Source organism: Trachypithecus francoisi, unplaced genomic scaffold (genome assembly GCF_009764315.1).
Source record: "Trachypithecus francoisi isolate TF-2019V2 unplaced genomic scaffold, Tfra_2.0 Lachesis_group20, whole genome shotgun sequence".
NCBI lineage: Eukaryota > Metazoa > Chordata > Mammalia > Primates > Cercopithecidae > Trachypithecus > Trachypithecus francoisi.
In genome coordinates, this window is record NW_022681466.1 from 62,811,431 (window position 1) to 62,839,038 (window position 27,608).

The window sequence follows — 27,608 nt, forward strand, 5'->3', positions numbered from 1 at the left end:
ATGGAGTCTTGCTCTGTTGCCCAGGCTGGCTTGCAGTGGCCTGGTCTCGGCTCACTGCAACCTCCGCCTCCTGGGTTCAAGTGATTCTCCTGCCTCAGCCTCCCAAGTAGCAGAGATTACAGGCACCTGCTACCACACCCAGCTAATTTTTTGTATTTTTAGTAGAGACAGAGTTTCACCATGTTGGCCAGGCTGGTCTTGAACTCCTGACATCGTGATCTGCCTGCCTTGGTCTCCCAAAGTACTGGGATTACAGGCATGAGCCACTGCACCCAGTCCTTCTCTTGCTGTTTTTAGAATTCTTTGTCTTTGACTTTTGATAATTTGACTCTAAAGTGCCTAAGAGGGGTCCTGTTTGAATGGAATCTATTTGGGATTCTTTTGGCTTCCTGGATCTGGAAGTTTCCAAGACTTAGGAAGTTTTCAGCTACTATTTCATTCAATGTTTTCTGTACATTTCCCCTTCTTTTCTCTTTCTGGAACACCTACAATGTGAATGTTTGTTCACTTAATGGTGTCCCCTGAATTATGTAGGCTTTCTTCATTCCATTTTACGTTTTTCTTTTTCCATTTTTCTGTGTTATTTCACAAGATCTGTCTTCAAGTTCAAAAATTCAGCCACGCATGGTGGCTCACACCTGTAATCCTAGCACTTTGGGAGGTCAAGGCGGGCAGATCACTTGAGGTTGGGAGTTTGATACCAACCTGGCTGACATGCTGAAACCCCATCTCTACCAAAAAATACAAAAATTAGCTGGATGTGATGGCACACCCCTGTAGTCCCAGCTACTCAGGAGGGCTGAGGGCGGACCCCGGAGGTGGAGGTTGCAGTGAGCTGAGATAATGCCACTGTACTCCAGCCTGGGTGACAGTGAGAACTTGTCTCCAAATAAATAAATAAGTAAATAAGTAAAATTCTGCTTGGTCTATTCTTTTGGTAAAGCTCTAGCTTGTATTTATTTGTTTATTCATTGAATTATTCTACTCTAGGATACCTGTTTTGTTCTTTTTTATGGTATATTGTTGAATTTCTTGTTCAAGTAATGAATTGTTTTCCTGATTTCATCAAATCGTCTAGCTCTATTATCTTGTATCTCACTGTAAAAAATAAAAAAAAGTTATTATTTTGAATTCTTTTTCTGTCATTTTGTATATTTCTCTATCATTGGGGTCTATTACACAGGAATTATTGTATTCCTTTGGAGGTTTCATGTTTCCTTGCTTTTTCATGTTTGATGTATCCCTATGTTGATTTCTCTGCATCTGGTGGAATAGTTGCTTCTTCCAACTTTATGCAGTAGGTTTTGCAGGGAAAGAAATATTCATACGAATGGATCTTGGGGTGTTGGTTTAGTGGGATGCATTGATTTTGGTTCCAGGTGGGCATAGTAGTGTAGTTTTTGTGTAGTTTCTTCAACTGTAATCCATGCTAGTGATGTTTGTGAGTGTCTCAGTGGCCTCAGCTGAGAGGCTTTGTGGTAGTGGTAACATGACTTTGCCAGGGATGTGCTCACTGGACTATTTGTCAGGTCAGCGATGCATTCATTCACATGGTGGGTTGTCCAACTTGGGGTCTCACTTGCTGGGGTTGGGGTTGGTGCCCTTACTCTGGCTGAGGGCACAGTTGCTTGGTTGCTTGGCCAGTCTGGGAGTATGCCTGCCAGAGGTGGCCTTTTGGGCTGTTTCTCGAGTTCGGGACATGAGCACACTGCTGCTTAGCTCTCCTGGGGGAAATGCCTACTGCGGACAGCCCACAGGGCTGGCTATTTCTCAGGCATGAGAGGTGGGCATAAGGCTGCTTGACAGCCCTCTGGGCATGTCTGTCGGGAGTGGCCTGAGGAGTTGCTTCTCAGACCTGGGATGTGAACGCAGGGCTGCTCAGCTGGCACAGGGGAGTTGCTGCAGGGGTTGACTCATGGGCTGTTTTTCAGGCCTGGGATGTGGACATAGGGCAACTTGGCTGACCTGGGGGTATGTCTGCCAGGGGCATCCTGCAGGGTTGTTTCTCAGGCCCTGATTGAGGTGTGGAACCTTTCGGCGGGCTGGGGGCATGTCTGTAGGGGGCTGCACTGCCCGACTGTTTCACAGATCCTGGATGCAGGAGTGTAGTCACTCTGCTAGTCTGTCGGTTGCTCAAGGCCTTCTGCTTGCAGGAGGGTATACAGCAGTTTGGTTGGGGCTCGAGAGTGGATTTGCCCTGGGTGGGACTGTTTCTGTGGCTGAAAGTGAGGATGGTGGTTTTCCTTCAGTGCAGGACCAGAGTCACAGCCATTCCTGGGGCCTGGGGTGTGGAGTTCAGCCACCTGTGTAGGTTTAGTGGCATGAAGATGGAGTCTCAATGCTGGAAAGGTGCAGTGGCTACTGGCCCCAAGAGGAGGGCACACTCTAGAGGGAGCTGTGGTCTGAAGATGGCACCATGCTGTAGTAACTTGGCTCATGGGGTGGGTGGGGAGTGGGGTGTACTCCTAATCTGGGGCAGCGCAACTGTACGAATTCCCAGCAGCTCTCCAAACTGGACTCAGAACTTGCAAGTACTGGGGGATCCTCCTGTAGTAAGGACTGTAGGTGTTTACCATGGCAGTGGGGGCAGGTGAGAATCTCCTGCTTACCTTTTCCTCACAGGGAGAAGGCCCTCATACGTCCAGGCCTACCCAATCCTGGTGGAAGAGATGGGGCCACAGAAGCTGGGGGCCTTCATGCTGCCCTTCTAGACTTTCAGTCACCACAGGGGCCTCTCCACTTCCCCACTGCAGTCCAGTGCTTTCCCACACTGAAGTCAAATCTTAGCTGTTTATTCATTGCCTTTGTCCTTCCGTAAGAAAGTGGGGGGCAGGTGAGCACCAGGTGCCTCTAATCAGCCATCTTGCTGATGTCCCACCCACCATTTGTTCTATGATTTTTCATGAATCTGACGAGAGCTCTAAAGTGAATGTTCATCTCTTCGTTGAAGTGGTCAGAAGGTGGTGTCCTGGACACGATGATCTTCGCAGCTTGGACAGAATGTGGACAGGCAGGGAGAGGAGAGGAGCTACTTGAGAGGAGGAGAATCCTGAAAACATGGGGACTGAGGTGGAAATCATGTGTTTCCTGATCCTTAGATAGGGAGACCAACTGGTCTGGTGCAGAAAGGGCACATGGATTATTAGAGGGAGTAAGGTTAAGATTGACAAATCAGAATGTGTTTATTCTGTTATGAATGCTACATTAAAGTCACAAAATTGGTATTGAAACCCTGCATGTGTCTGTGAGCAACCAAATACTCCTTTTTTTTTTTTTTTTTTGAGACAGAGTCTTGCTCTGCTACCCAGGCTACAGTGCAGTGGCGCTATATTGGCTCACTACAACCTCTGCCTCCCAGTTCAAGCAGTTCTTCTACCTCAGCCACCCAAGTAGCTGGGATTACAGACGCCCGCCACCAAGCCTGGCTAATTTTTTTTGTGTTTATTAGAGACAGGGTTTTATCATGTTGGCCAGGGTGGTCTGGAACTCCTGACTTCAGGTGATCTGCCCGCCTCGGCCTCCCAGATTGCTGGGATTACAGGCATGAGCCACTACGCCTGGCTCCAAATACCCTTTAATGGGAAATTATATGGTCTCTTTTTTAAAAAAAAAAACACAACAATAACATTGTAATCTGTAGCCGCAACATTGTATCTGCTTGAGAAATAATATTTGTACCTTTGCGGTCACATAGCCTCTGAGACAAACTTTGTGCTAATAAAAAGGCTTCTGTTCAGCCTTCTGTTTTTGAAATTTAAGAGCCTCATTTATTACCAACTTCTCTTAGGATTATTAACTCAAACATTTCTTAGAGGATTAGTACAAATATTATGTTCTCTCATCATCTCTATAACAGGCTGTAATTCTGAGGACCAACCTTGTGCCTTTTTCATCCCTGTATCTCTTCCAGCACTGAATACAGTTCCTGGCATAAACTCAGGATGCAATAAATTGTATTTGAATTGAATTTTCAAAGCATTCAAGGCTGGCCACCTCTGCACTTGGTGGGAGTAATTTGCATTTGAGCTGCATGTTTTGAGATATATCAATATCATTTAATATTGTTCTTTAGGTCCAGCCTGATGAGTGAAGAGGCTAAGCGAGGAGCACCCAACCCTTGGCTCTTTGAGGAGCCAGAGGAGACCAGAGGCTTGGGTTTTGATGAAATCCGACAACAGCAGCAGAAAATTATCCAAGGTACCAAATACCCTGAGGAGTGTGGGCTCAGAAACCTTGCCAGAAGTTTTTGTTTGTTTGTTTGTTTTTGAGACAGAATCCTGCTCTGTCACCCAGGCTGGAGTGCAGTGGCGTGATCTTGGCTCACTGCAACCTCCACCTCTTGGGTTCAAACGATTCTCCTGCCTCAGTCTTCCGAGAGGCTGGGACTACAGGCGCGTGCCACCATGCCTGGCTAATTTTTCGTATTTTTTAGTCAAGACAGGGTTTCACCCTGTTAGCCAGGATGGTCTTGATCTCCTGACCTCATGATCCTCCCACCTTGGCCTCCCAAAGTGCTGGGATTACAGGCGTGCGCCACCGCGCCCGACCACCAGATTTTTTACTGGAGGCTTGATTGTTCCTCATCCCCATTGAAACCTGGAGTGAAAACTGCTGGTCTTTTAAAGCTTTTGGCGTGTGCCTCAGGATACCTGAGGAATAGACAGTTGCTGTCACTCATCTCGGTGGCTCATGGAAGTGGTGATTTTCCATTGGGCAAGAGCAGAGACAGCAGATCAGAGTCGAAGTCCGAGTGAATTTATGCCTATGCTCTGTGCTTTAGCTTCACGACTGGGAATTAGTCTCCAAACACAAGACTCCATTTTTTGTTGTTGTTGTTGTTGTTATAAAATAGTCAGTTTGGCTTTTCTTTTTTATCTTTTGCCCTGTGGCTTTTTTACTTTTTTTTTTTTTTTTAACTTTCTTATGTTTGTAAAATCTCAGAAGTAATGCATGATTGTTATACAAAGTGTAAACAATATAGGAATGTATAAGATGAAAGCCCTCCATATTGGTCCTCCAATCTTGAACTAGAAACAGATTAATATGTATTTCCTTAGACGTTTTGTATATATTCATATACATATATTCAATATAAATATACTTACTTTACATAAATGGAATCATGAGATATTTAGCTCTCTCCATATATATATAATTCCACACCTTTTTAAAACTTAGTATGTGTCGGCTGGGTGTGGTGGCTCACGCTTGCAATCCCAGCACTTTGGGAGGCCAAGGCAGGTGGATCACCTGAGATCAGGAGTTAGAGACCAGCCTGGCCAATAGGGTGACACCCCGTCTCTACTAAAAATAAAAAAATTAGCCGGGTATGGTGGCACGCACCTGTAAACCCAGCTACCCAGAAGGCTGAGGCAGGAGAATCACTTGAACCCAGGAGGCAGAGGTTGTAGTGAGCTGATATAGCGTGCCACTGCCTTCCAGCCTGGACGACAGAGTGAGACTCCATTTCAAAGAAAACAAAAAACTTAGTATGTATTATGGACTTTTTAAAATGTCAGTATGTACAGATACATTATTCTTTCTAATTCTGCTTTTTTTTTTTTCCCAAGACAGAGTCTCACTCTGTCGCCCAGGCTGGAGTGCGGTGGCGCGATCTCGGCTCACTGCAAGCTCCGCCTCCCGAGTTCATGCCATTCTCCTGCCTCAGCCTCCCGAGTAGCTGGGACCACAGGTGCCCGCCATGTTGCCCAGCTAATTTTTTGTATTTTTTTTTTTTTAGTGGAGACGGGGTTTCACCGTGCTAGCCAGGATGGTCTCAATCTCCTGACCTCGTGATCTGCCTGTCTCGGCCTCGCAAAGTGCTGGGATTATAAGCTTGAGCCACCACACCTGGCCAATTCTGCTTTTTAAAATCAGCTTTATTGCCAGGCCTGGTGGCACACACCTGTACTCCTGACACTTTGGGAAGCCAAGGTGACAGGATGGCTTGAGTGTAGGAGTTTGACACTAGCCTAGGCAACATAGTAAAATCCCATCTTTAAAAAAATTAACAAATAAAAAGGAAGAGGAAGGAGGACGAGGAGGAGAAAATAAACCTAAAATCAGCTTTATTGAGATATAGTTGACGTGATCATTAATGGCCCGTGTTTGAAGTATATGATTTGATAAGCTTTGACATGCGTATATGCCTGTGAAACCATCACTACAATAAAAATAATGAACCTAATTGTTACTCCCAAAAGTTTTCTTCATGCCTCTTTATAATTCTTCCTATTGTTCCTCCCCGCCATGCCCAGACAACTGCTGAACTGCTTTCTGTCACTATAAATTAGTTTCTATTTTCTATAATTTTATATAAATAGAACTATACAGTATGTATCTTTTGGGGAAGAAGGGGCTCTGGCTTCTTTGTCTAAGCATAATTATTTTAAGGTTCATTGAACTGGTTATGTGTATTAGTATTTCACTCTTTTTTTTTTTTTTGAGACACAGTCTGGCTTTGTTGCCTAGGCTAGAGTGCAGTGGTACGATCTTGGCTCACCACAACCTCCACCTCCTGGGTTCAAGCAATTCTCCTGCCTCAGCTTCCCGAGTGGCTGGGATTACAGGCGCCCGCCATCATGCCCAGTTAATTTTTTTGGTATTTTTAGTAGAGATGGGGTTTCACCATATGGGCCAGGCTGGTCTTGAACTCCTGAGACCTCAAGTGATCCACCCAACTCAGCCTCCCAAAGAGCTGGGATTATAGGCGTGAGCCACCACACCTGGCCTGTGTTTCACTCTTACATTGTAGATTTGTATTCCATTTTATGGATTTACCTCAATCTGTGTATCCATTCACCTGTTGATTAATATTTGGGTGGTTTTCAGTTTTTGGCTGTTACAAAGAAAGCTGCTATTTGCATTCATGTATCAGTCTTTGTATGGACATAAATTTGCATTTTTTTCTGAGGTAAATACCTACAAGTGGAATGACTGAGTCATATAGTAGCTGTATGACTTTTTAAATTTAAAACAATTTTTAATTTGCAAGTAAAAATTATATTTATGGTTTGCAACGTGTTGCTTCGAAATATGTACACATAGTAGAACGAGCAAGTCAATCTAATTAACTTGTGTATTAGCTCACATGCATATTTATTTGGGGTGAGAACACTTCAAATCTACTCTCTTAGCAGTTTTTAAGCATATTAGTCACCCTATTGTACAGTAGATCTTTTGAGCTTATTCTTTCTGTCTAACTGAAATTTTGTATTCTGTGACCCGCATCTCCTCATCTCTCCCCCAACCCCCAGGGCTTGGTAGCCACTCCTCTGCTCTCTGCTTCTCTGAGTTCACTTTTTTCAGATTCCACGTATAAGTGAGATCATGTGGTATTTGTCTGGTTTTCTTTGCCTACAAATGCCAGCAGTGGGATTGCTGGGATCACTTTTAATTTTTTGAAGAACCTCCATACTGTTTTCCATAATGGCTGCAGTAAATTTACATCCTCACCAACAGTGTGCAGGGATTCCCTTTTCTCCACATTCTTGCCAGTACTTATCTTTTTTCTTTTTGATCATAGCCATTCTGACAGGTGTGAGGTGATAGCTCATCATGTTTTGTTTGTTTTTGTTTGTTTTTGAGACAGAGTCTCACTGTGTCACCCAGGCTGGAGTGCAGTGGTGCAGTCTCTGCTCACTGCAAGCTCCGTCTCCCGGGTTCCCGCCATTCTCCTGCCTCAGCCTCCCGAGTAGCTGGGACTACAGGTGCCCGCCACCACGCCCGGCTACTTTTTTGTATTTTTAGTAGAGATGGGGTTTCGCCGTGTTAGCCAGGATGGTCTCGATCTCCTGACCTTGTGATCCTCCCCCCTCGGCCTCCCAAAGTGCTGGGATTACAGGCGTAAGCTGCCGCACCCAGCCTGTTTGTTTTTTTGAGACTCTGTTGCCCAGACTGGAGAGCAGTGCCGTGATCCTGGCTTACTGCAACCTCCGTCTCCCAGGTTCAAGCAATTCTCCTGCCTCAGCCTCCTGAGTAGCTGGGATTACAGGCGAGTACCACCATGCCCAGCTAAGTTTTGTATTTTTAGTAGAGATAGGGTTTCTCCATGTTGGCCAGGCTGGTCTCAAACTCCTGACCTCAGGTGACCCGCCCACCTTGGCCTCCCATAGTGCTGGGATTACAGGTGTGAGCCGCTGCGTGTATGGGCCTATTTCTGTTGTACTCTCTGTTCTTTTCCATTGGTCTATTTGTTTATCTTTATACCAGTGCCACACTGTATTAATTCTTTTACCTTTATGATGAGTCATTAAGTAAGATAGTACAGGTCATCCAGCTTCGTTTATTTTTACAGTTTTATTGGATATTCTAGGTCTTTTGCATTTCCATGTGAATTTTAGAATCTCTTTTTAATTTTACAGAAGAAAGCTTCCTGGGCATTTGATTGAGATTACATTGAATTTTTAGATGAGTTTGAGGAGAATTGATATTTTAACACTATTGAGTCTCAAATTCTCTCAGCAATGCTTTTTAGTTTTTGCTATACATGTCTTATATATCTTTTATCCTATTTATTCCTAAGTATTTCATATCTTTTTTTTTTTTTTTTTTTGAGGCGGAGTCTCGCTCTGTCGCCCAGGCTGGAGTGCAGTGGTGAGATCTCGGCTCACTGCAAGCTCTGCCTCCCAGGTTCACGACATTTTCCTGCCTCAGCCTCCCGAGCAGCTGGGACTACAGGTGCCTGCCACCACGCCCGGCCAATTTTTTGTATTTTTTAAAATAGAGATGGGGTTTCACCATGTTAGCCAAGATGGTCTCGATCTCCTGACCTCGTGATCTGCACGCTTCGTCCTCCCAAAGTGCTGGGATTATAGGCCTGAGCCACCGTGCCCGGCCTTCATATCTTTTATTCTAAGTAGCATTTTAAAAAGGTCAGTTTCTAATTGTTGCGTATCAAAATACAATTGATCTTTGTATATTGATCTAGGATCATGCAGCCTTGCCAAACTCAACTAATTTCTGAATGGCACTCAGCTCGAGGATCAAAGTGGCCCCTGTGCAGGTCTGCAGAGTGCTCTCTCTGTGGTCCTCTCTGGTCCTGTGCCCTACATCCTCTAACCACCATGGCCTCTTTGGACTTTTCTCAACTCAAGGAAAATGCTGGGCTCCACCTATGTTCTCCCATGCCCACACTATGGCTGGGGAACTCTTGTGAGGCAGTAATCTGGGGCAGTCTTAGAACTCACCTCATTTGTTTCCCGTCTCTCAGATCACCACCCTTCATTTCCTTATGTCCACGTCTTAAAACTGTTGTTTTGTATATTTACCCTATTGCATTTTGTTTTTCCAGTTGTTTCAGGCCAGAAGGAAGTCTGGCGCCTGTCAGTCCCTCTTGGGCAGACGCAGAAATCTAATTCTATTTTGAGTTCCTTTTTCACAGTGAAATTATCCAGTCAGTGAAACACTGTGACTCTCTTACATCTTCAGTTTTACATACTTCACCCATTACCATCTTTGAAGGAAAGTGAAAAAGTGAAAAGCAACACAGCTTTACATGCAGCACAACCATTCACTCTTCAGAATTCACAGTTCCTGAATGGAGCACCTTATAGCTGATACTCATGCATTTTCTGGCATTGTTGCATTTTGCCAAGAAAAGCTGTTTTCAGTCGGGAAGGAGGATGCTTGTCCCGGAGAAGGTGCTACTTTCCGGGGTTGCTTTAGGTCCATGTGAGAGGATGCTCCTCAAAGTGTTTGTCACAGTCTCCAGAACAGAGCTTCCTTATGAAGATTCTCACCTTTGGGAAGCCTGCTGGTCGGTGGGGTGTGGGTGGAGTTTAGGGGGAGTGGCAACGCACATTGCAGGTCAGTTTCTCTCCACTGATCTTACCTTTGTGTTTTGAAATGCTATATTCCGGCTGGGCGTGGTGGCTCACACCAGCACTTGGGGAGGCTGAGGCAAGCGGATCACAAGGTCAAGAGATTGAGACCATCCTGGCCAACGTGGTGAAACCCCATCTCTACTAAAAATACAAAAATTTAAGCCAGGCGCGGTGGCTCAAGCCTGTAATCCCAGCACTTTAGGAGGCCGAGACGGGCGGATCACGAGGTCAGGAGATCGAGACCATCCTGGCTAATACGGTGAAACCCCGTCTCTACTAAAAAATAAAAAATAAAAAAAACTAGCCGGGCGAGGTGGCGGGCGCCTGTAGTCCCAGCTACTCGGGAGGCTGAGGCAGGAGAATGGCGTAAACGCGGGAGGCGGAGCTTGCAGTGAGCTGAGATCCGGCCACTGCACTCCAGCATGGGCGACAGAGTGAGACTCGGTCTCAAAAAAAAAAAAAAAAACAAAATTAGCTGGGCGTGGTGGCAGGCACCTGTAGTCCCAGCTACTCGGGAGGCTGAGGCAGGGAGAATGGCTTGAACTTGGGAGGTGGAGCTTGCAGTGAGCTGAGATCATGCCACTGCACTCCAGCCTGGCGACAGGGCAAGACTCTGTTTTGAGGGGAAAAAAAAGAAAGAAAAAAAAGAAATTCCTCTTTGCTAGCGAGCTTTCAAGGACAAATACAAAAACAGAAGTAATCTTCACACAGAACCCTGATTAGCCTTTTCTCTGCCTCAAGAATCTTGACGATGTGCTGAGGTGGCTATGGCTTATGTTTGCGTCATTGCCAGGTCCTGCATTAAATGAAAATAAAGAGCCATAAAAGGTCATTTCTAACTTCCTTTAGCCCGTGGAATCCCTTAGCCATTCTGCACTCTAGCTGACCCTTAGAAACTTTGAACATCATCCCAAAATAACAGTTTACTGGTAGAACATAGTCCGAAAGGCAGGGAATGTCTTCCTTGCCTAACCTAGAAGCGAGGCCTCATCATCACAAATTAGCGAATTTGGCTTCTGTGCCCCTTAAGCTGTGATTTGAAGCGTGAAATGGGCATTAGGTAGAAGAAGGGTGGGTGATGACAATCACTTAATTGCCTGAAAGATCCCTGAGAATAGAAGAAACAAAGGTACTTGTTTCTTGTTTCCAAACGTTTTGGTTATTGTAGACCCTTGTCCCTGAGTGGGACGGATCGCGGACCTTGGGGAAGTATGAAGTGTCCTTCCGCCTTTACCCAGGAGGTCTCTGTCGATGGGGTTTCTTCATCAGCTCCATCTAGTCCTATGGTTTTCCTATACATGTTCTTTCCAGACTCTAGCAGGAAATTGTACCATCGTTCTAGATGTCTGCGTTCTTAGGTCTTTTGGTGTTCGCGTGTGAAACAGGGCTGTGGAAGGTGGCTAGTCAGACTCCATTTCACACTGGGGAATCTTAGTAGCTAACCTTTGAACCCTTGCAGTCACAGCTTCACGGACAACTCTCTTTGAAGATACCCTTTCTTGTAGCTGTCACCGAGACTAGAAAGATTCCTTTCCTAAAATCTTAAAACAAAAATAAAAACATCTGTTCTTAAACTTGCTCTGAGTCTTCTAACATAGTGATTAACTTTTTTTTTTTTTTTTGAGACGGAGTCTTGTTCTGTCACCCAGGCTGGAGTGCAGTGGCCCGATCTCCACTCACTGCAAGCTCTGCCTCCCAGGTTCACACCATTCTCCTGCCCCAGCCTCCCGTGTAGCTGGGACTACAGGCACCCGCCACCGTGCCCGAATAATTTTTGTACTTTTAGTAGAGATGGGATTTCACCGTATTAGCCAGGATGGTCTCCATCTCCTGACCTCATGATCCGCCTGTCTTGGCCTCCCAAGTGATTAACTTTTTATCTAGCTTGACCTAATTTTTTTTTCTTTTTTTTTTTTGAGATGGAGTCTCGCTCTGTCACCCAGGCTGGAGTGCAGTGGTGCAATCTCAACTCACTACAACCTCCGCCTCCTGGGTTCAAGCAATTGTCCAGCCTCAGCCTCCCACGTTGCTGGGACTACAGGCGCATGCCAACGCATCTGGCTAATATTTGTATTTTTAGTAGAGACGGGATTTTGCCATGTTGGCCAGGCTGGTCTCGAACTCCTGACCTCAGATGATCCACCCGCCTCAGCCTCCCAAAGTGCTAGGATTACAGGCGTGAGCCACCGCACCTGGGTGACCTAATTTTCTTCTCTTTCATTCATGTATATGTTAAACGTGAAAGGTTCATTGCTTCTCTGTGGTCACTGGGCAACACAACATCAACTACGTTTTTGACTGTGTAAACTCAGAGGGCCCTCTAGTATTGGCCAGGAGGCTTTCTGTCTAGCAGAGACTGTATTCCTTTCTTTTGTAAACCTAGAGGGCCCTCTGTGGTCATTCATTGATTTAAACAAGTGTTGTACATTTCAGTCCTTGATTTAAATATGTTGGTGCTCTGTGCCACTAGCTGGGCTCAGATCTGGGGCAAAGAAATAGGAAAAGAAGAAGTCTCATGTATGTCAAAGACATAGAAGACAACCGTTGGGGTCTGGATCTTGTACTCAATCCAGGAACTGTGGTTGCAGCTCTTAGGGATGTCCCTTTTTTTTTTTTTTTAAGACAGTCTTGCTCTGTCACCTAGGCTGGAGTGCAATGGCACGATCTTGGCTCACTGCAACCTCCACCTCCCGGATTCAAGCAATTCTTCTGCCTCAGCCTGCTGAGTAGCTGAGATTACAGGCATCCGCCACCAGGCCTGGCTAATTTTTTTTGTATTTTTAGTAGAGACAGGGTTTCACCATGTTGGCCAGGCTGCTCTCGAACTCCTGACCTCAGGTAGTCCACCCGCCTTGGCCTCCCAAAGTGCTGGGATTACAGGCATGAGCCACCGTGCCCGGCCTGATAACTTTTTACTATGGAAAATTTCAAACACGCAAAAGTAGTAGGGAGTTTCAGATAATGACTTCGTCCTACTCATCCTCCAGCCTCAGTGATTTTCAACTTATAGCCAATCTGTTCACATGTATATACCATCCAGTAACCTACACATCCTACTCAGCCCCTAGGTTATTTTGGAAGCAAATCCCAGACATTATATCATTTCATCAGTGGATATTCGAAAATATATGTCTAAAATATGTTTGGAAAACTATAGTCACATGCCATTATCACCCTTAAGAAGTTAACAGTATTTCCTGAATCTAATCAAACACTCAGCGTTCAGGTTTCCCTGATCGTGCTGTGATGTTTTCTTTTCAGTAGTTCAATGCAGAATCTAAATATGGCCCACACATTGCAACTAGTTATGTCTCTTAAATTGCTTTAATATATAGGTTCTTTTTCCAACTCTTCTTTTTTCTTCTGCGCAGTTTCTTCTTTGAAGCTGCCTTTGCCTTTTAGTTTCCCACAGTCCAGATCTTGCATTTCTGAACATCTACAGATGGGAAGTATCCAAACACCTAATAATTTCAAAAAGATTTTTTAAAAAAGATTGTATTCGTTTTCTATTGCTGCTCTCATAAATTAGCACAAACTTAGTGACTTAAAACCCATTTATGATCTTACAGTTCTGTAGGTGAGAAGTCCAATGCAGGTCCCACAGGGCTCAGATCAAGCTGTTAGCTTGATTCATTTCTGGAGGCTCATTCTGGAGAATTCATTCCCTTTGTCTAGCTTCTAGAGGCCTCCCGCATCCCTTCTTCCATCTTCAAAGCCAGCAAGTTATCTCTCTCTGACCCTTCTTCATACTCCCTCTGACAGCAGCTGGGAAAGGTTCTCTGCTTTTCAGGACTCATGTGATTATATTGGGTCCACCTGGATGATGCCGGCTACTCCCCCATCTCAGATTCTTTAATTACATCTGCAAAGTCCCTTTTGCCATGTGAGGGACATATTCATAGGATCCAGGGATTAGGACGTGGACATCTTAGACATGGGGGATATTATTCTATCTATAACAATGATTCCATCATTTTTAAAAATTCAAATCATTGTAAGATAGAATAATGACTAATAGAGTATCCTCTTGTGATATCATAGTGACTTGGGTTATGTGAAAAAGTAGGGCAGATTTTAGCAGTTATGACATGATGGTAGTTTGGTTGGTAAGAAACTACATGGTGGCCGGGCGTGATGGCTCACACCTGTAATCCCAGCACTTTGGGAGGCCGAGGCGGTTGGATCACCTGAGGTCAGGAGTTCGAGACCAGCCTGGCCAACATGACAAAACCTCGTCTCTACTAAAAATACAAAAATTTGCTAGATGTGGTGGCGGACGCCTGTAATCCTGGCCACCGGGGAGGCTGAGACAGGAGAATTGCTTGAACCTGGAAGGTGGAGCTTACAGTGAGCCGAGATCATGCTATTGTACTCCAGCCTGGGCAACAAGAGCAAAACTCTGTCTCAAAAAAAAGAAACTACATGGTATGGTTTCTTCTTCTTTTTTTCTTTTTGAGACAGACATCTTGCTGTATTGCCCAGGCTGGACTTGAACTTCTGGGCTCAAGCAGTCCTCCTATCTTAGCTTCCCGAATAGCTGAGACTACAGGCGCACACCACCGTGCCCATGCATGGTTCTTGATTATTTATATTTTTGCAGTCAGCAGCATTGTGTTTTGATCCTTGTCTCCAAGATAGCCATACCACCTCCCATTAGAAATGCCTCTTCAGGACTTGGGGAAACCCAGGTTGTGAAAGTGATTATTATTACCTCTGCAGCATCTTGATTATCTGAATCTCCTGTGTCTTTGGATTGTGAAATGAAAATTTATTGCAGCACTTAAAGATGTGGAGAGAATTGCTAAGCTTATAAAAATTATTAGAGTGGAACAGAACTTTCAGCTCTCTTTCTCCTGTGTAGTAGATGATCATCAGGTTGCTAGTCAGATAATGAGTCAAGTTTGAGATTAAAGAGTGTAATTAGTGTATTTTTCATTCATAATCTATGTCTCTACTAAATATAAAGCAATTTTAGGAGTTTAATGACTCTTTTCCTAATGGAAACTGGAGGAATCTCCATTCCTCTTTTTAAATGGTTTTATCTTTTAATCCACATTGACACTTGACCCTCAGTCCTATATATGTAGATTATTCATCAGATGCATTTAGAATTTTACTATAACATCAGTCATCCTATAGGAGCACTTGGTTGAGGATGGATTTATCTTGGAGGCCATCCAAGAGGTTGTTATTAAAGACCAAGAGGACCTCATTATAAAGTGATTTTACTATAAAATGGTCCTTTTGAATGATCCCTAAAGACGGCAGGTTATTTGTATAGTTAAAAAAAGTTCAGAGTGTCAAACAATGTCATGAAGGGGTTCTTACCTCACACCGTTAGTTTAAATAAATTCCAGATGAATTAAAGAGCTAAGTTTAATGGTTTAATTCCATAAAAAGACTTGGAAAAAAAATATAAGTAAATGTTAATGCAACCTTGAGTAAGACCTTTGTGATTTCTGCTTTTGTAGATATGCCTTTATGTGAAACAGTCATTTCAAAAACCCTGTAGACAAATGAAGCTGCAAGGGGTATAATGTTACCTTCATGTGGCGTGTTGCGTGGTGAGCAAGAGTCATTACACTCAGCTTCACAGTGTTCTCAAAGCACCTGAAATTAGAGGAAGAAAATTTTTACAAAGAGATGACCGAGACCCCCAGTTAAAAAAATACATATTAAATTTTAAAGAAAGGATCTTGAGTAACTTGAGTTAAACTCACCTTTTTCTTTAAATTTTCAAAAACTCACTTTGCTCTTTAAATTTGTAAAAAGTTTCAAAGTAATACGTTTTCATTTTTAAAACAAAAGCTGTTTTACTATACTTTGTTTTGTATCTTTTTTTTTTTTTTTGAGACAGATTCTCACTCTGTTACCTAGGCTGGAGTGCAGTGGCGCCATCTCGGCTCACTGTGACCTCTGCCTCCCACGCTCAAGTGATCCATCCTTCCCTGAGTAGCAGGGACTATAGGCATGCGTCACCATACCCAGATAATTTTTGTATTTTTAGTAGAGATGGACATTGTTGCCCAGTCTGGTCTCAACTCCTGGGCTCAAGTGATCTGCCCGCTTCAGCCCCTTAAAGTGCTGGGATTGCAGGCGTGAGCCATTGCGCCCAGCTTCCTGCTTTTCTACTTAACATATGAACTTCCTTCAACATCAAAATATATATAAACGATGTGATTTTCAATGGCTGTATAGTGTTTTACTATATGGATATACTATAAATTTTTAAACAAATCTCTGTTGGGCATTTAGGTACTTTTTAATTTTTCACTGTTATAAATATATCACTCTGGGTCTGATCGGGAGAGAGAAACTTGACAGGGAAAGTTGAATGTAAATTGTTAACTATAACAGAGATTAGAGTAATGAGGTATTAGCTAACAAGAGGTCAGAATAACTTTGAAGAATACAGAACTAGCAGGGATAAGGTGCAGTCACCAAGTCTCAGCTTGAGACAGAGTGTCCAGGGAGGAGCCCCAGGCCCCAAGGGCTGAGAGAGGGCTCAGCTGAGGGTCCCTGAATTTCACAGAAGCCCCTGTGGTGCCCTGCTATCAGAACCTCCTGGAGATCTGCCCTCTGGGATGCTGGGGGCAACTCTTCATGGGGAAGAACCTCCATGGAGGCGCTCCTGTTATAAACCTGCCCCAGGAGGGTGTGTGCTGGGAGACGTTGCTGGTTCTGGGTGTTGCTGGCCACTGCGCACTGAAGGGGCCAGACACTGAAGGTGCTGCAGTTGCTAAAGGAGCCTCCCAAGAGAGCAGGCTGGAGCCAGGAAGCAAAAACTCTGACAAAGGAAAAACTCTTCAAGGGGCCTTGGTTCATTTTCTTTTTAAAAAATTTTTAAAATTATTTTTATTTTTTATGTAGAGACAGAGCCTCCCTCTATCACCCAGGCTGGGGTGCAGTGGCGTGATCATGGCTCACTGCAGCTTCGAACTCTTGGATGATCAACCAGTCCTCTCACCTCAGTCTCCGAAGTAGCTGACACTACAAGTACATGCCGTCGTGCCTGTCTTATTTATTTATTTTTGAGATGGAGTCTCACTCTCTCACCCAGGCTGGAGTGCAGTGGTGCAATCTCAGCTCACTGCAAGCTCCACCTCCCGGGTTCACACCATTCTCCTGCCTCAGCCTCCCCAGTATCTGGGACTACAAGCGCCGCCACCAGACCCGGCTAATTTTTTTTGTATTTTTAGTGGAGACAGGGTTTCACTGTGTTAGCCAGGATGGTCTCGATCTCCTGAGCTCGTGATCTGCCCACCTCGGCCTCCCAAAGTGCCGGGATCACAGGCTTGAGCCACCGCGCCCAGCTGCCTGGCTAATTATTTTAAGAAAATTTTCTAGAGGTGAGGTCTTACTTTTGACCCAGGATGGTTTTGAACTCCTGGCTTCAAGTGAACCTCCTGCCTTGGCTTCCCAAAGTGGCTGGGATTACATGAGCCACTGTGCCCAGCTTGTTCCTTTTCATAGAACAGCCAAAAAGAGTGAATTTGGAGCTGAGAGGCACTAAGTTGATACCCGGCACAGGAAACACATGTTTCCGGGAATATCCTTGTATATCTGTCATTGCATGCTATCTGAATGTTTTCTTACATACATTCCTACACTTAGAATTGGCAGGTAAACCCAGCACTTTGGGAGGCCGAGATGGGCGGATCATGAGGTCAGGAGATCGAGACCATCCTGGCTAACACGGTGAAACCCCATCTCTACTAAAAATACAAAAACGAGCTGGGCGAGATGGCGGGCGCCTGTAGTCCCAGCTACTCCGGAGGCTGAGGCAGGAGAATGACGTAAACCCGGGAGGCGGAGCTTGCAGTGATCCGAGATCCGGCCACCGCACTCCAGCCTGGGCGACAGAGCGAGACTCCGCCTCAAAAAAAAAAAAAAAAAAAAAAAAAAGAATTGGCAGGTAAAAAGGTGGTCACAGTCTACACTTGAGAAATGCGGCCATCAGTAAAACGTATTCACCTATTATGCAGTGCTTCGGAGCTTCTAGATAGTCACAATGTAATTAAGCTTACGCATTGTCGTTCTTTCTAATCCGTATAAATCTGATAAGCCAAAGGAAGTTGTTTTTTATTTGTTTTTTTAAAAAATTAGTAGCGATTTCAACACTTTTATTTATTCATTTTCTTTTCTATTGTGAAGTTCCTGCCTATATCCTCTGCTGATTAAAAAAAATTGGGATATGCTGGGTGCTGTGGCTCACGCCTGTAATCCCAGCACTTTGGGAGGCCGAGGCAGGTGGATCACAAGGTCAGGAGATCAAGACCATCCTGGCGAACACGGTGAACCCTGTCTCTGCTAAAAAAAAAAAAAAAAAAAAAAAACAAAGAACTAGCTGGGCGAGGTGGCGGGCGCCTGTAGTCCCAGTTACTCGGGAGGCTGAGGCAGGAGAACGGCAGGAACCCGGGAGGCGGAGCTTGCAGTGAGCTGAGATCCGGCCACTGCACTCCAGCCTGGGCGACAGAGCAAGACTCCATCTCAAAAAAAAAAAAAAAAATTGGGATATGCCGGGTGCTGTGGCTCACACCTGTAATCCCAGCACTTTGGGAGGCCGAGGCAGGTGGATCATGAGGTCAGGAGATTGAGACCACGGTGAAACTCCGTCTCTACTAAAAATACAAAAAATTAGCCGGGCGCGGTGGTGGGTGCCTGTAGTCCCAGCTACTTGGGGAGCTGAGGCAGGAGAATGGTGTGAAGCCGGGAGGTGGAGCTTGTAGTGAGCCAAGATCACGCCACTGCACTCCAGCCTGGGCGACAGAGACTCCGTCTCAAAAAAAATAAATAATAAATAATAAATAAATTTAAAAATTGGGATATTTAGTCTTTTTCTTATTGATTTGTACATGCTCTTTATATATTAAGTGTCAGAAAGTTTAAATGTTCATGTTTCCAAAGCTTACTTTGTTTTTCATATTTAAAATCTTAATTCTTTTGGAAAGCAGTTTAAGGTGTCAGGTAGGTGTTTAATTTTTAAATTTTGTTCAAATAATGTAAACTCTTTTATCTCTTTTTTCCTGACTGATTTATATATTAAGTTGTGTTACATGCCTGGGTATACTTATGGATTTTAAGTTGTTTTCTTCTAGTTTCTAGTTAGTTGTTTTTCTTTTTTCTTTCAGAACAGGACGCAGGCCTTGATGCCCTTTCTTCCATCATAAGTCGCCAAAAACAAATGGGGCAGGAAATTGGGAATGAATTGGATGAACAAAATGGTAAGAATAAGTCTGAGATTGACCAGATTTTCCGTTGACATAAATGCTAAAGGCTTGAGCATTCGTTGAATGAGTTTAATATTATACAACATGTAAAGGGGTTTAATGTCAATGACTGCTACAGTTTAATGCATTGGAGTGGGGGTTGTGGCAGATTTAGGTTATAGTTGTTAAATACTATGCAAAGAAATTTGGTTAAAAAGTTTTCCGTTCTCAGTAGCTACTTTTAACAATACTGTGTTTTATGATCCATTCATCCCAAGAGCTTTTCTTTTATGTGGCAGTGATATGAAATTGCTCAGCACTTTGTACACTGAGGCTGTGTGGGCCTCGTGTCATCCTCACACCCGGTGGGGTTTACTCTTCTTTGATCCTGTGTACTAGGCTTCAGGGCAGAAAAGGGTTTGAATATCTTTGTTCAGTGTTAGGTGTGACAAGTCTGGTTGGAAAAAATCTGAATTTGCAAACTGCAAGCAGGATGGATTGGAGAGAGTTTAAGATGTGGAGGCATCTGCAAGGCTCTTGTGCTTGAGGAGGGCCTGGATAGGTTGTAGGAGTGGGAATGGGGAAGAAATATGGATGCACGGGATTGCCAGTGGTTTTACTGTTAGGGGTGAAGTCAAAGAACTTGAGAGGAGACACTGGTTTGGGGGTGAGATGGTAAGTCTGATTTGCATGTGTCTAATTAGAGATGCCGGTGAGAGATCTGAGTGGAGGTGTCCGGTTGGCAGTGGGAGACGTACCAGAGCTCAGGGGGAGGGCAGAGCCAAAGAGAAGAGATGGGAGCAGCTGCAGGGTAGAGGTGACATGTGACAGCGTGGAGTCGTTGAGTGGCAGTGAAGCTGGCATTTATGGAAAGCCTCCACTATGTGCCAAGCCCTTTCATCTATGTCATTTCATTTAATCTCCACACAACATCACGAAGGCGGCACCCTCCTCATGTGTGAGAGGCAAAACTCAGAGTGACTGTGGGGCCCCCTGAGACCACATCAGTTGTGAGTGACAGAGCTAAACTCCAGCTCACGTCTTCTGATTCTAACATGACTGCTTTTGCTGCTAAACCAGCTTCCTCTCTAAAGAAGACAAAGTAGGAAGAGAAAAAGAAAAGGTAAAAGATTCCATCTAAGGTTTTAGCTTTTAGTAATACTACCATGATGGAATGGCTTTCAAGAAAGGTTATCAGGTGGGCGCAGTGGCTCATGCCTGTAATTCCAACACTTTGGGAGACCAAGGCAGGTGGATCACAAGATCAGGAGTTCGAGACCAGCCTGGCCAACATGGTGAAACCCCATCTCTATTAAAAATACGAAAAATTAGCTGGGTGTGGTGGTGAGTTAATTTATTCCTATAGTGCTGTTCCATTTATCTGTCATAAATCAATTCCATCTGTTTATCATGTCACAAACAAATAGGTTACTAAACTCAATGGAGAAGTCTTCTCTCTTTACAATTCTAATAGTTTCAGCACAGAGAGGACAACTTAGTTCTTGTCCTGATGGTACCAACATGAACAGACCAATTTATGTATTTGCATATAATTAAGTTATTGGTCAATTCCTTAAGTGATAGTATTGATAAGATAAGTAAGTATTGATAAGAAGTATAGTATTTATAGGCCGGGTGCAGTGGCTCATTCCTGTAATCCCAGCACTTTGGGAGGCCGAGGCGGGTGGATCACGAGGTCAGGAGTTCGAGAGCAGCCTGGCCAACATGGTGAAGCCCCGTCTCTACTAAAGATACCAAAAAATTAGCCGGGCATGGTGGCATGTGCTTGTAATCCCCGTTACTCGGGAGGCTGAGGCAGGAGAATTGCTTGAACCTGGAAGGCAGAGGTTGCAGTGAGCCGAGATTGTGCACTCCAGCCTGGGTGAAAGAGTGAGACTCCATTTCCCAAAAAAAAAAAAAAAAAAAAAGGGAAGTAAGCTTTATAGAAAATCTGCCTATCTGGTATGTAATTGTTCCTCATCTCAAGGAAATTTAGCCTATTCAATGGGTGAGACTAGAGAGGACACCAGCCACCAAACTGATGATCATGTATTGTGATATATGTGCAGGTAAGCTGCAGTGCCTGTGGCCTGTGGGTAGATGGCTAACAAGTGATGGTGCATAATTTGGTGGGATGAATTACTAAATTCCCAGATGAAAGCATTGTTTCTTTGTCCAGCACAAGGCAATCACGCCACATGTCTTTATCTTGTCTTTCCTCTGGTTTAGTCATTATCATACTTTGCTGCATATTAGAATCATCTGGGGTGCTTTTAAAACTCTGAGAGACCAGGCCATACCTGTGTTAGTTTTCTTTTTTTGTTGTTGTTTTCATTTTTTTAATTTGATTTGTAAAATTAGCTTCCTCAGGTTGAAGTATGTTAGTTTTCTATTGCTGTTGTAAGAAATTACCACTGGTTTCGTGACTTAAAACAACACAAGGCTGGGTGCAGTGGCTCGTGCCTGTAATCCCAGCACTTTGGGAGGCCGAGGTGGGTGGATCATTTGAGGTCAGGAGTTTGAGACCAGCCTAGCCAACGTAGTGAATCCCCACCTCTATTAAACATACAAAAATTAGCCAGGTGTGGTGGCGGGAGCCTGTAGTCCCAGCTACTTGGGTGGTTGAGGCAGGAGAATGGCTTGAACCCAAGAGGCAGAGGTTGCAGTGAGCTCACATCATTGCGCTCCACCTTGGGTGACCGAGCGAGACTCTGTCTTACCACACACACACACACACACACACACACACACACACACACACACACTCGCACTCTTAATGTCTTACAGTTCTGTGGGCCAGAAGTTTGATGTGAGTCACACTGGGCTAAAACTAAGGCATGGGCATGGTGGCTGTTCCTTCTCGACCATGTAGGGGAGAATTCTTGTCTTTGATTTTCCATCTTTGAGAGGTGCGGCCACATGTCTTGGCCCATGACCTCTTCCTCCGTCTTCAAAGACAACAGTAGGTTGAGTCCTTCTCATGTGGCATCACTTCTGCCTCTGACTGCTGCCTCCCTCTTTTACTTTTAAGGACCCATGTGATGACATTGGGCCCACCCAGATAATCCAGGATCACCTCCCCATTTTGAGGTCAGCTGATGAGCACCCCGTATTCCATCTACAAGCTTAATGGCTCCTTTGCCATTTAACCTAGCATATTCACAGACACAAGGGACTACGATCTGGACATCTTTAGGGAGCCATTGTTCTGTCTACCACAGTAATTTTTTTTTTTTTTAAGACGGAGTTTCGCCCTTGTTGCCCAGGCTGGAGTGCAGTGGTGTGATCTCAGCTCATTGCAACCTCCACCTCCCGGGTTCAAGCGATTCTCCTGACTCAGCCTCCTAAGTAGCTGGGATTAGAAGCGCCCGCCACCACGCCTGGCTAAGTTTGTATTTTTAGTAGTGACGAGGTTTCATCCTGTTGGCCAGGCTGTGTTTTCAAACTCCTGACCTCAGGTGATCCACCCGCCTCAGCCTCCCAAAATGCTGGGATTACAGGCAGGAGCCACTGCGCCCGGCCCACCACAGTAATTTATACCAAGTGAGTCACAACCTCTGGGGTGGGGCCCAAGCATCAGTAGTTTTTGAAGCTTCCCAGATGATTTCAAGGTGCTGCCAAATTTGAGAACCAGTGCCCTTGTTGAATATGCGGAGAATGTATTTAGTGCTGTACTTTGTATTGGTTCTCATACACTCACATTACAGATCTACACCCCCCACATGCACAGAAGCACATCCACATGGTGACATGTATATACACAGCATCACAGTCACCGTCAGAGGTCCTTCGACTCACACATTTTGCCCCCATCCCTTTTGCTGCTTCCTCCACGCCTCCCCTATCCTCATCTCCATTTCATACCCGGATGGCTACATGTGTACATATACACATAGGAGGTATTTTTCCATTTGTTGCCAATGCAAACTTGGTTTCCTCTGTGGTGGCCTCCCGGAGAGAAGGCAGCTATGCTGGTGGTTTGCTAATGTGCACATTTGCTCCTCAGAGATAGGGCAGAGTCAGCCATTTTCTGTCACAGGAACAGAGACTCACTGAGGATAAAAAACTATATCCCTGCCAGGACTATCATCAGCTTTTATTCCTTTTGTTGGAGTGAAAACAGGCCGTGATAGCTGTAGGTGTTAAGAATGGGGTTGCAGTCCCATCTGGAGTCAGGGGCACTGGAAAAGGGCAGCATGTTGACTGCAAATATCTGCATGTGATTGACCGGCCTGCTGAATTATTCTGTTGGTTTTCATTAAATGAGGAAAACAATAGGCTAGGTCATTTTGGAATCAAGTCTCAAAATCTTACTAGCAAAATACGTTGTACTTAGAGCATAACCACAAAGCTGAAAGGTTGAATTATCTTCAGTTTTGGAATTCAGTTTCTAATCTTCTCATAGAGAATTAAAAAGGGCCCGACCAACCCCAGTAATTACCCTGTTCCTTTGCCAGTGACCAAGCCAAGCGAGGAAACGGATCAGCAGTGAAGTGAGAATCCCAGTGATGACAGACCCTAATGGCCACTGACTAGGGGCGTGGCGAGTGGAGCGCTGAGTGGATGACGTCCCCTCTTACAGCCACAAATTCTAGTGCTCTTCAGTTCCAGGTGGCCTCTATGGGTGGGAGGGCACACAGGGCTCATGACTAACCACCTAGCACTGCTCCAGAACCCAGAGTTGTGGTTCTGGTCTCACCCTGTTGCCCAGGCTGGAGTGTAGTGGCACAGTCACGGCTCACTGCATCCTCCATCTCCCAGGCTCAAGTGATCCTCCCACCTCAGCCTCCTGAGTATCTAGGACTACAGGCGTGCACCACAGCACCTGGCTAATTTCAACTTATTTTTTATAGAGATGGGGGTCTGGTGCCCCTGTGTTGCCCAGGGTGGTCTTGAATTCCTGAGCTCAAGCAATCCTCCCACCTCAGCCTCCCGCAGTATTGGGACTACAGGCTTGAGCCACCACCCCCAGCAGAGCTTCTTAAAAAGAACACTAAAACAAGAAAATGAACAGAACTGGTGTTCTGAGACCTTTTGGTCTGAGCCACCGCAAAGAATCACACCACAAAGAATCCTAGAGGCACGATCTGATGGATGACGTCGCACGAAGAACAAATCTCTGTTGGTGCGCGCAGGTCTTCGCCATCCTTTTGATGCCCAAATATCCCAAACTGGCCAGTCCTTTTGGATGTTTTCCTGACAATCTATGAGCAATTCCTTGCTTTCTGGAAGCATAAAATGTCTCAAGCTCTCCTTTTTTCTCTATCCTATCCCTGGAATCTGCTGTTCCTTCAAGGATCCCTGGTTCCTTTTATTGGGAAATGCTGTTTGTAATCTAAGATCTCGGTGCATACTGGACTATTCCCATTGCCACTGGGGTCTTGTTCCTTTTAGGCCCTTCGTTATCATGATTCTTGTTGATCTTGTATAGGTGACTTATTTCCTTCTCTCTGGAACATGTTAGGATCTTTTATTTATGAGCGTGCCTCAAAGCAGGTATATTTTCATTCATTGTGTTGGATGCTTGACAGCCCTTACAATCTAGAGATTCCATTCTGGGAAATTCTTTTGTCATTCCCTTCCTTCTGTTTTTCTGTATTTTCTCTTGCTGCAACTCCTACTGGTCAGATTTAGAACTCCTGGATCAAGCCTCTAAGTTGCCTATTTTTTCTCTCTGAGTTACTATGTAGTTTTTGTTTTTTTTGAGACAGAGTTTCACTCTTGTTGCCCAGGCTGCAGTGCAATGGCGCCATCTCGGCTCACTGCAACCTCTACCTCCCAGGTTCAAGTGATTCTCCTGCCTCAGCCTCCCGAGTAGCTGGGACTACAGGCGTGCGCCACCACGCCTGACTCATTTTGTATTTTTAATAGAGACGGAGTTTCTTCATGTTGGTCAGGCTGATCTCAATCTCCCGACCTCAGGTGATCCGCCCGCCTCGGCCTCCCAAAGTGCTGGGATTACAGGCGTGAGCCACTGTGCCTGACCCACTATCTGGTTTACTTATTGTTCTCCTTTCTAATTTGAACAACAGCAGGCCTACATTTTTTACTGAGAGTTATTTCTGTTTTATTTATGAAGCAGAATAGGTGTATGTATATATGTAATAGAAGCCAGGCCCAATGATCCCCTCTCCATGAATACCTTCTCTGTCTGCCCAGTTACTCCTTCCTCATGAGGTGAGTCACCCAGTCCTGTCAGCTGTGCTTGCTATATATCACCAGAATCTGTTCATACTGGTTCCTCACCGCCCCTGTCGTCTGGACCACTGTCATCCTTTAGCTAGATGACTGCAGTAGCCTGCTACCTTGCCTCGTGTCTTACTTCCTTCTCAGCCTTGTATGAGTGTTGTCTTCAGAACACAGATCTTATTACATTATTAGGTTTTTTTCTAAGAGACAGGGTCTTGCCATGTTGCCCAGGCTGGACTTGAATTCCTGGGCTTAAGCAATCTTCCTGCTTCAGCCTCCCCGCTAGCCAGGACCACAGGCATGTGCCACCACACCTAGCTACATTATTAATTTTAAGTTGGTCTCCCAGTGCCTTCCTGATAAAGCCCAGACTGGTTCTCAGTGATCTAGTCATTGCATTCCCTGTCACTGGAATTACACACCCCACCATACTGACCCACTTCATCCGTTGCACCGGAATGCTAGGCCTGGCCTCTGATACTTTTTTTTTTTTTTTTTTTTGAGACAGAATCTCACTTTGTTGCCCAGGCTGGAGTGCAGGGGCATGATATTGCCTCACTACAACCTCCACCTCTTGGGTTCAAGCGATTCCTGTGCCTCAGCCTCCCGAGTCGCTGGGATTACAGGCATACACCACCACGCCCGGCTGATTTTTTTTATTTTTTTGTATTTTTAGTAGAGACAGGATTTCACCATGTTGCCCACGCTGGTCCCGAACTCCTGAGCTCAGGCAATCTACCACCTTGGCCTCCCAAAGGGCTAGGATTACAGGCGTGAGCCACCACGCCTGACCCTCTGATGCTTTCATTAAGCTCTTCCCAGTGCCTGGAACACCTTCCCCCTCTGCCAATTACTATTCCTCCCTCTCTGCTCCCTCCTTCAACCCTTCATACATCTTGCTTTAGCTACTGTCTTATTTATTTTTATTTTAGCTTAGGTTGGGCATCATTTTCTGTAAGAAATTTTTCCTTCTTTCGTGCTCCCCTAGAATCCTGTATTTCCCTAGTCATAGCATCCCTCGCTCACTGATTGACATTTACTTGTCTGTGTTCTCCACTGCACTAGAAGCCCCTTGAAGGGAGGCACTCTATCCTATTCATTGTTAGATCGCTAGTGCTAACTCACATGGCAAATAGTGATAATGATGATATTTGTTAAATTAGTGAATATGAATAAGGCTTCAGAAACTGTTATTTTACATGTTTTTCCAGAAATCAGGATCACTATAGCTACCTAAAGTGAACATGTAGAGGCCGGGCGCAGTGGCTCACACCTGTAACCCAGCACTTTGGGAGGCGGAGACGGGTGGATCACGAGGTCAGGAGATCGAGACCATCCTGACTAACACGGTGAAACCCCGTCTCTACTAAAAATACAAAAAATTAGCCGGGCGCGGTGGCAGGCGCCTGTAGTCCAGCTACTCAGGAGGCTGAGGCAGGAGAATGATGTGAACCCGGGAGGCGGAGCTTGCAGTGAGCCAAGATTGCACTCCAGCCTGGGGCACAGAGCGAGACTCCGTCTCAAAAAAAAAAAAAAAAAAAAAAAGAACATGTAGAAAGGGTTTACTACATGGCTGCTAAATTGCATTAGAGCATTTTGTTTGTTTGGCATTGACGAAGATGAGACTATTGCTCATGAAATAGCGATTCAGCCCCACTGTAGAAACTGGCAGACATAGGGAGATACCTTACCAAAGGGGGCCAGTCTCTTATTTTTGCCTAAAAGTACTTGCCATTCTCACTGTGCCTGTGCCCAAGATGCTGGATTATTGAGATCTTACAGTGTAGGCACAACGGGCCAGGCGGGCATCTCCTCTCTGCTTTGTGTGCCACACTGGGAAACCAGAGTGACGAGGAAAACCACTTGTCTCCCATAGCGTCAGTCCTGGAATTGAGGAGACCAGCGTGTCCTTTGAACGTGCTAGAAAATATGACTGTGCTCCTTAAAGGATAAAATATGACTGTGTGCCTCCAAAAAAGGATCAGATAAAGATTTCGCATAGACATCAGTGAATTACCATGGTAAGGGGCTGTTAGAACTGCTCAGCTGAATTTTTATGTTGAAAAATTAGAAGAGCATGGTAGTCTGAATAATGACCCCCAAAGATATCCTAGTCCCGATCCCTGGAATCTGTGAATGTTGCCTTATATGGCCAAAGAGACTTTGCAGATGGGCAGAGTTCAGGTTGCTGTGATGGGTAGATTATCCTGGATTATCCCAGTGAGCCCTAAGTGCGATCCCAAATGTCCTTACAAAGGGGAGGCAGAGGGAGTTTCACACGGAAGGATCGGGCAGTGCAGTGACTGAAGCAGGATGCTACGCTGCTGACTCTGAACACTGTCCTTTAAAGGAAATATGGAATGATTTGAAGTGGAGGGAGTTCCTG

The 27,608-nt window shown here is 45.0% G+C and overlaps 1 protein-coding gene across 5 annotated transcripts in view; it reads left to right on the plus strand.

The window, feature by feature from the left end:
• The window catches only part of STX8 (syntaxin 8), a 341,865-nt gene that overhangs the window by 69,860 nt on the left and 244,397 nt on the right, over positions 1-27,608 (plus strand). For all 5 annotated transcript variants that reach the window (XR_004430829.1, XR_004430830.1, XM_033184567.1 and 2 more), the window contains exons 5-6: positions 4,073-4,197; positions 18,956-19,048. Coding sequence is in view for 3 of the 5 variants with exons in the window: in XM_033184567.1 (XP_033040458.1) it covers positions 4,073-4,197; positions 18,956-19,048 (218 nt within the window). In the remaining 2 variants the exon portion in view is untranslated. The remainder of the gene's footprint in view (positions 1-4,072; positions 4,198-18,955; positions 19,049-27,608) is intronic.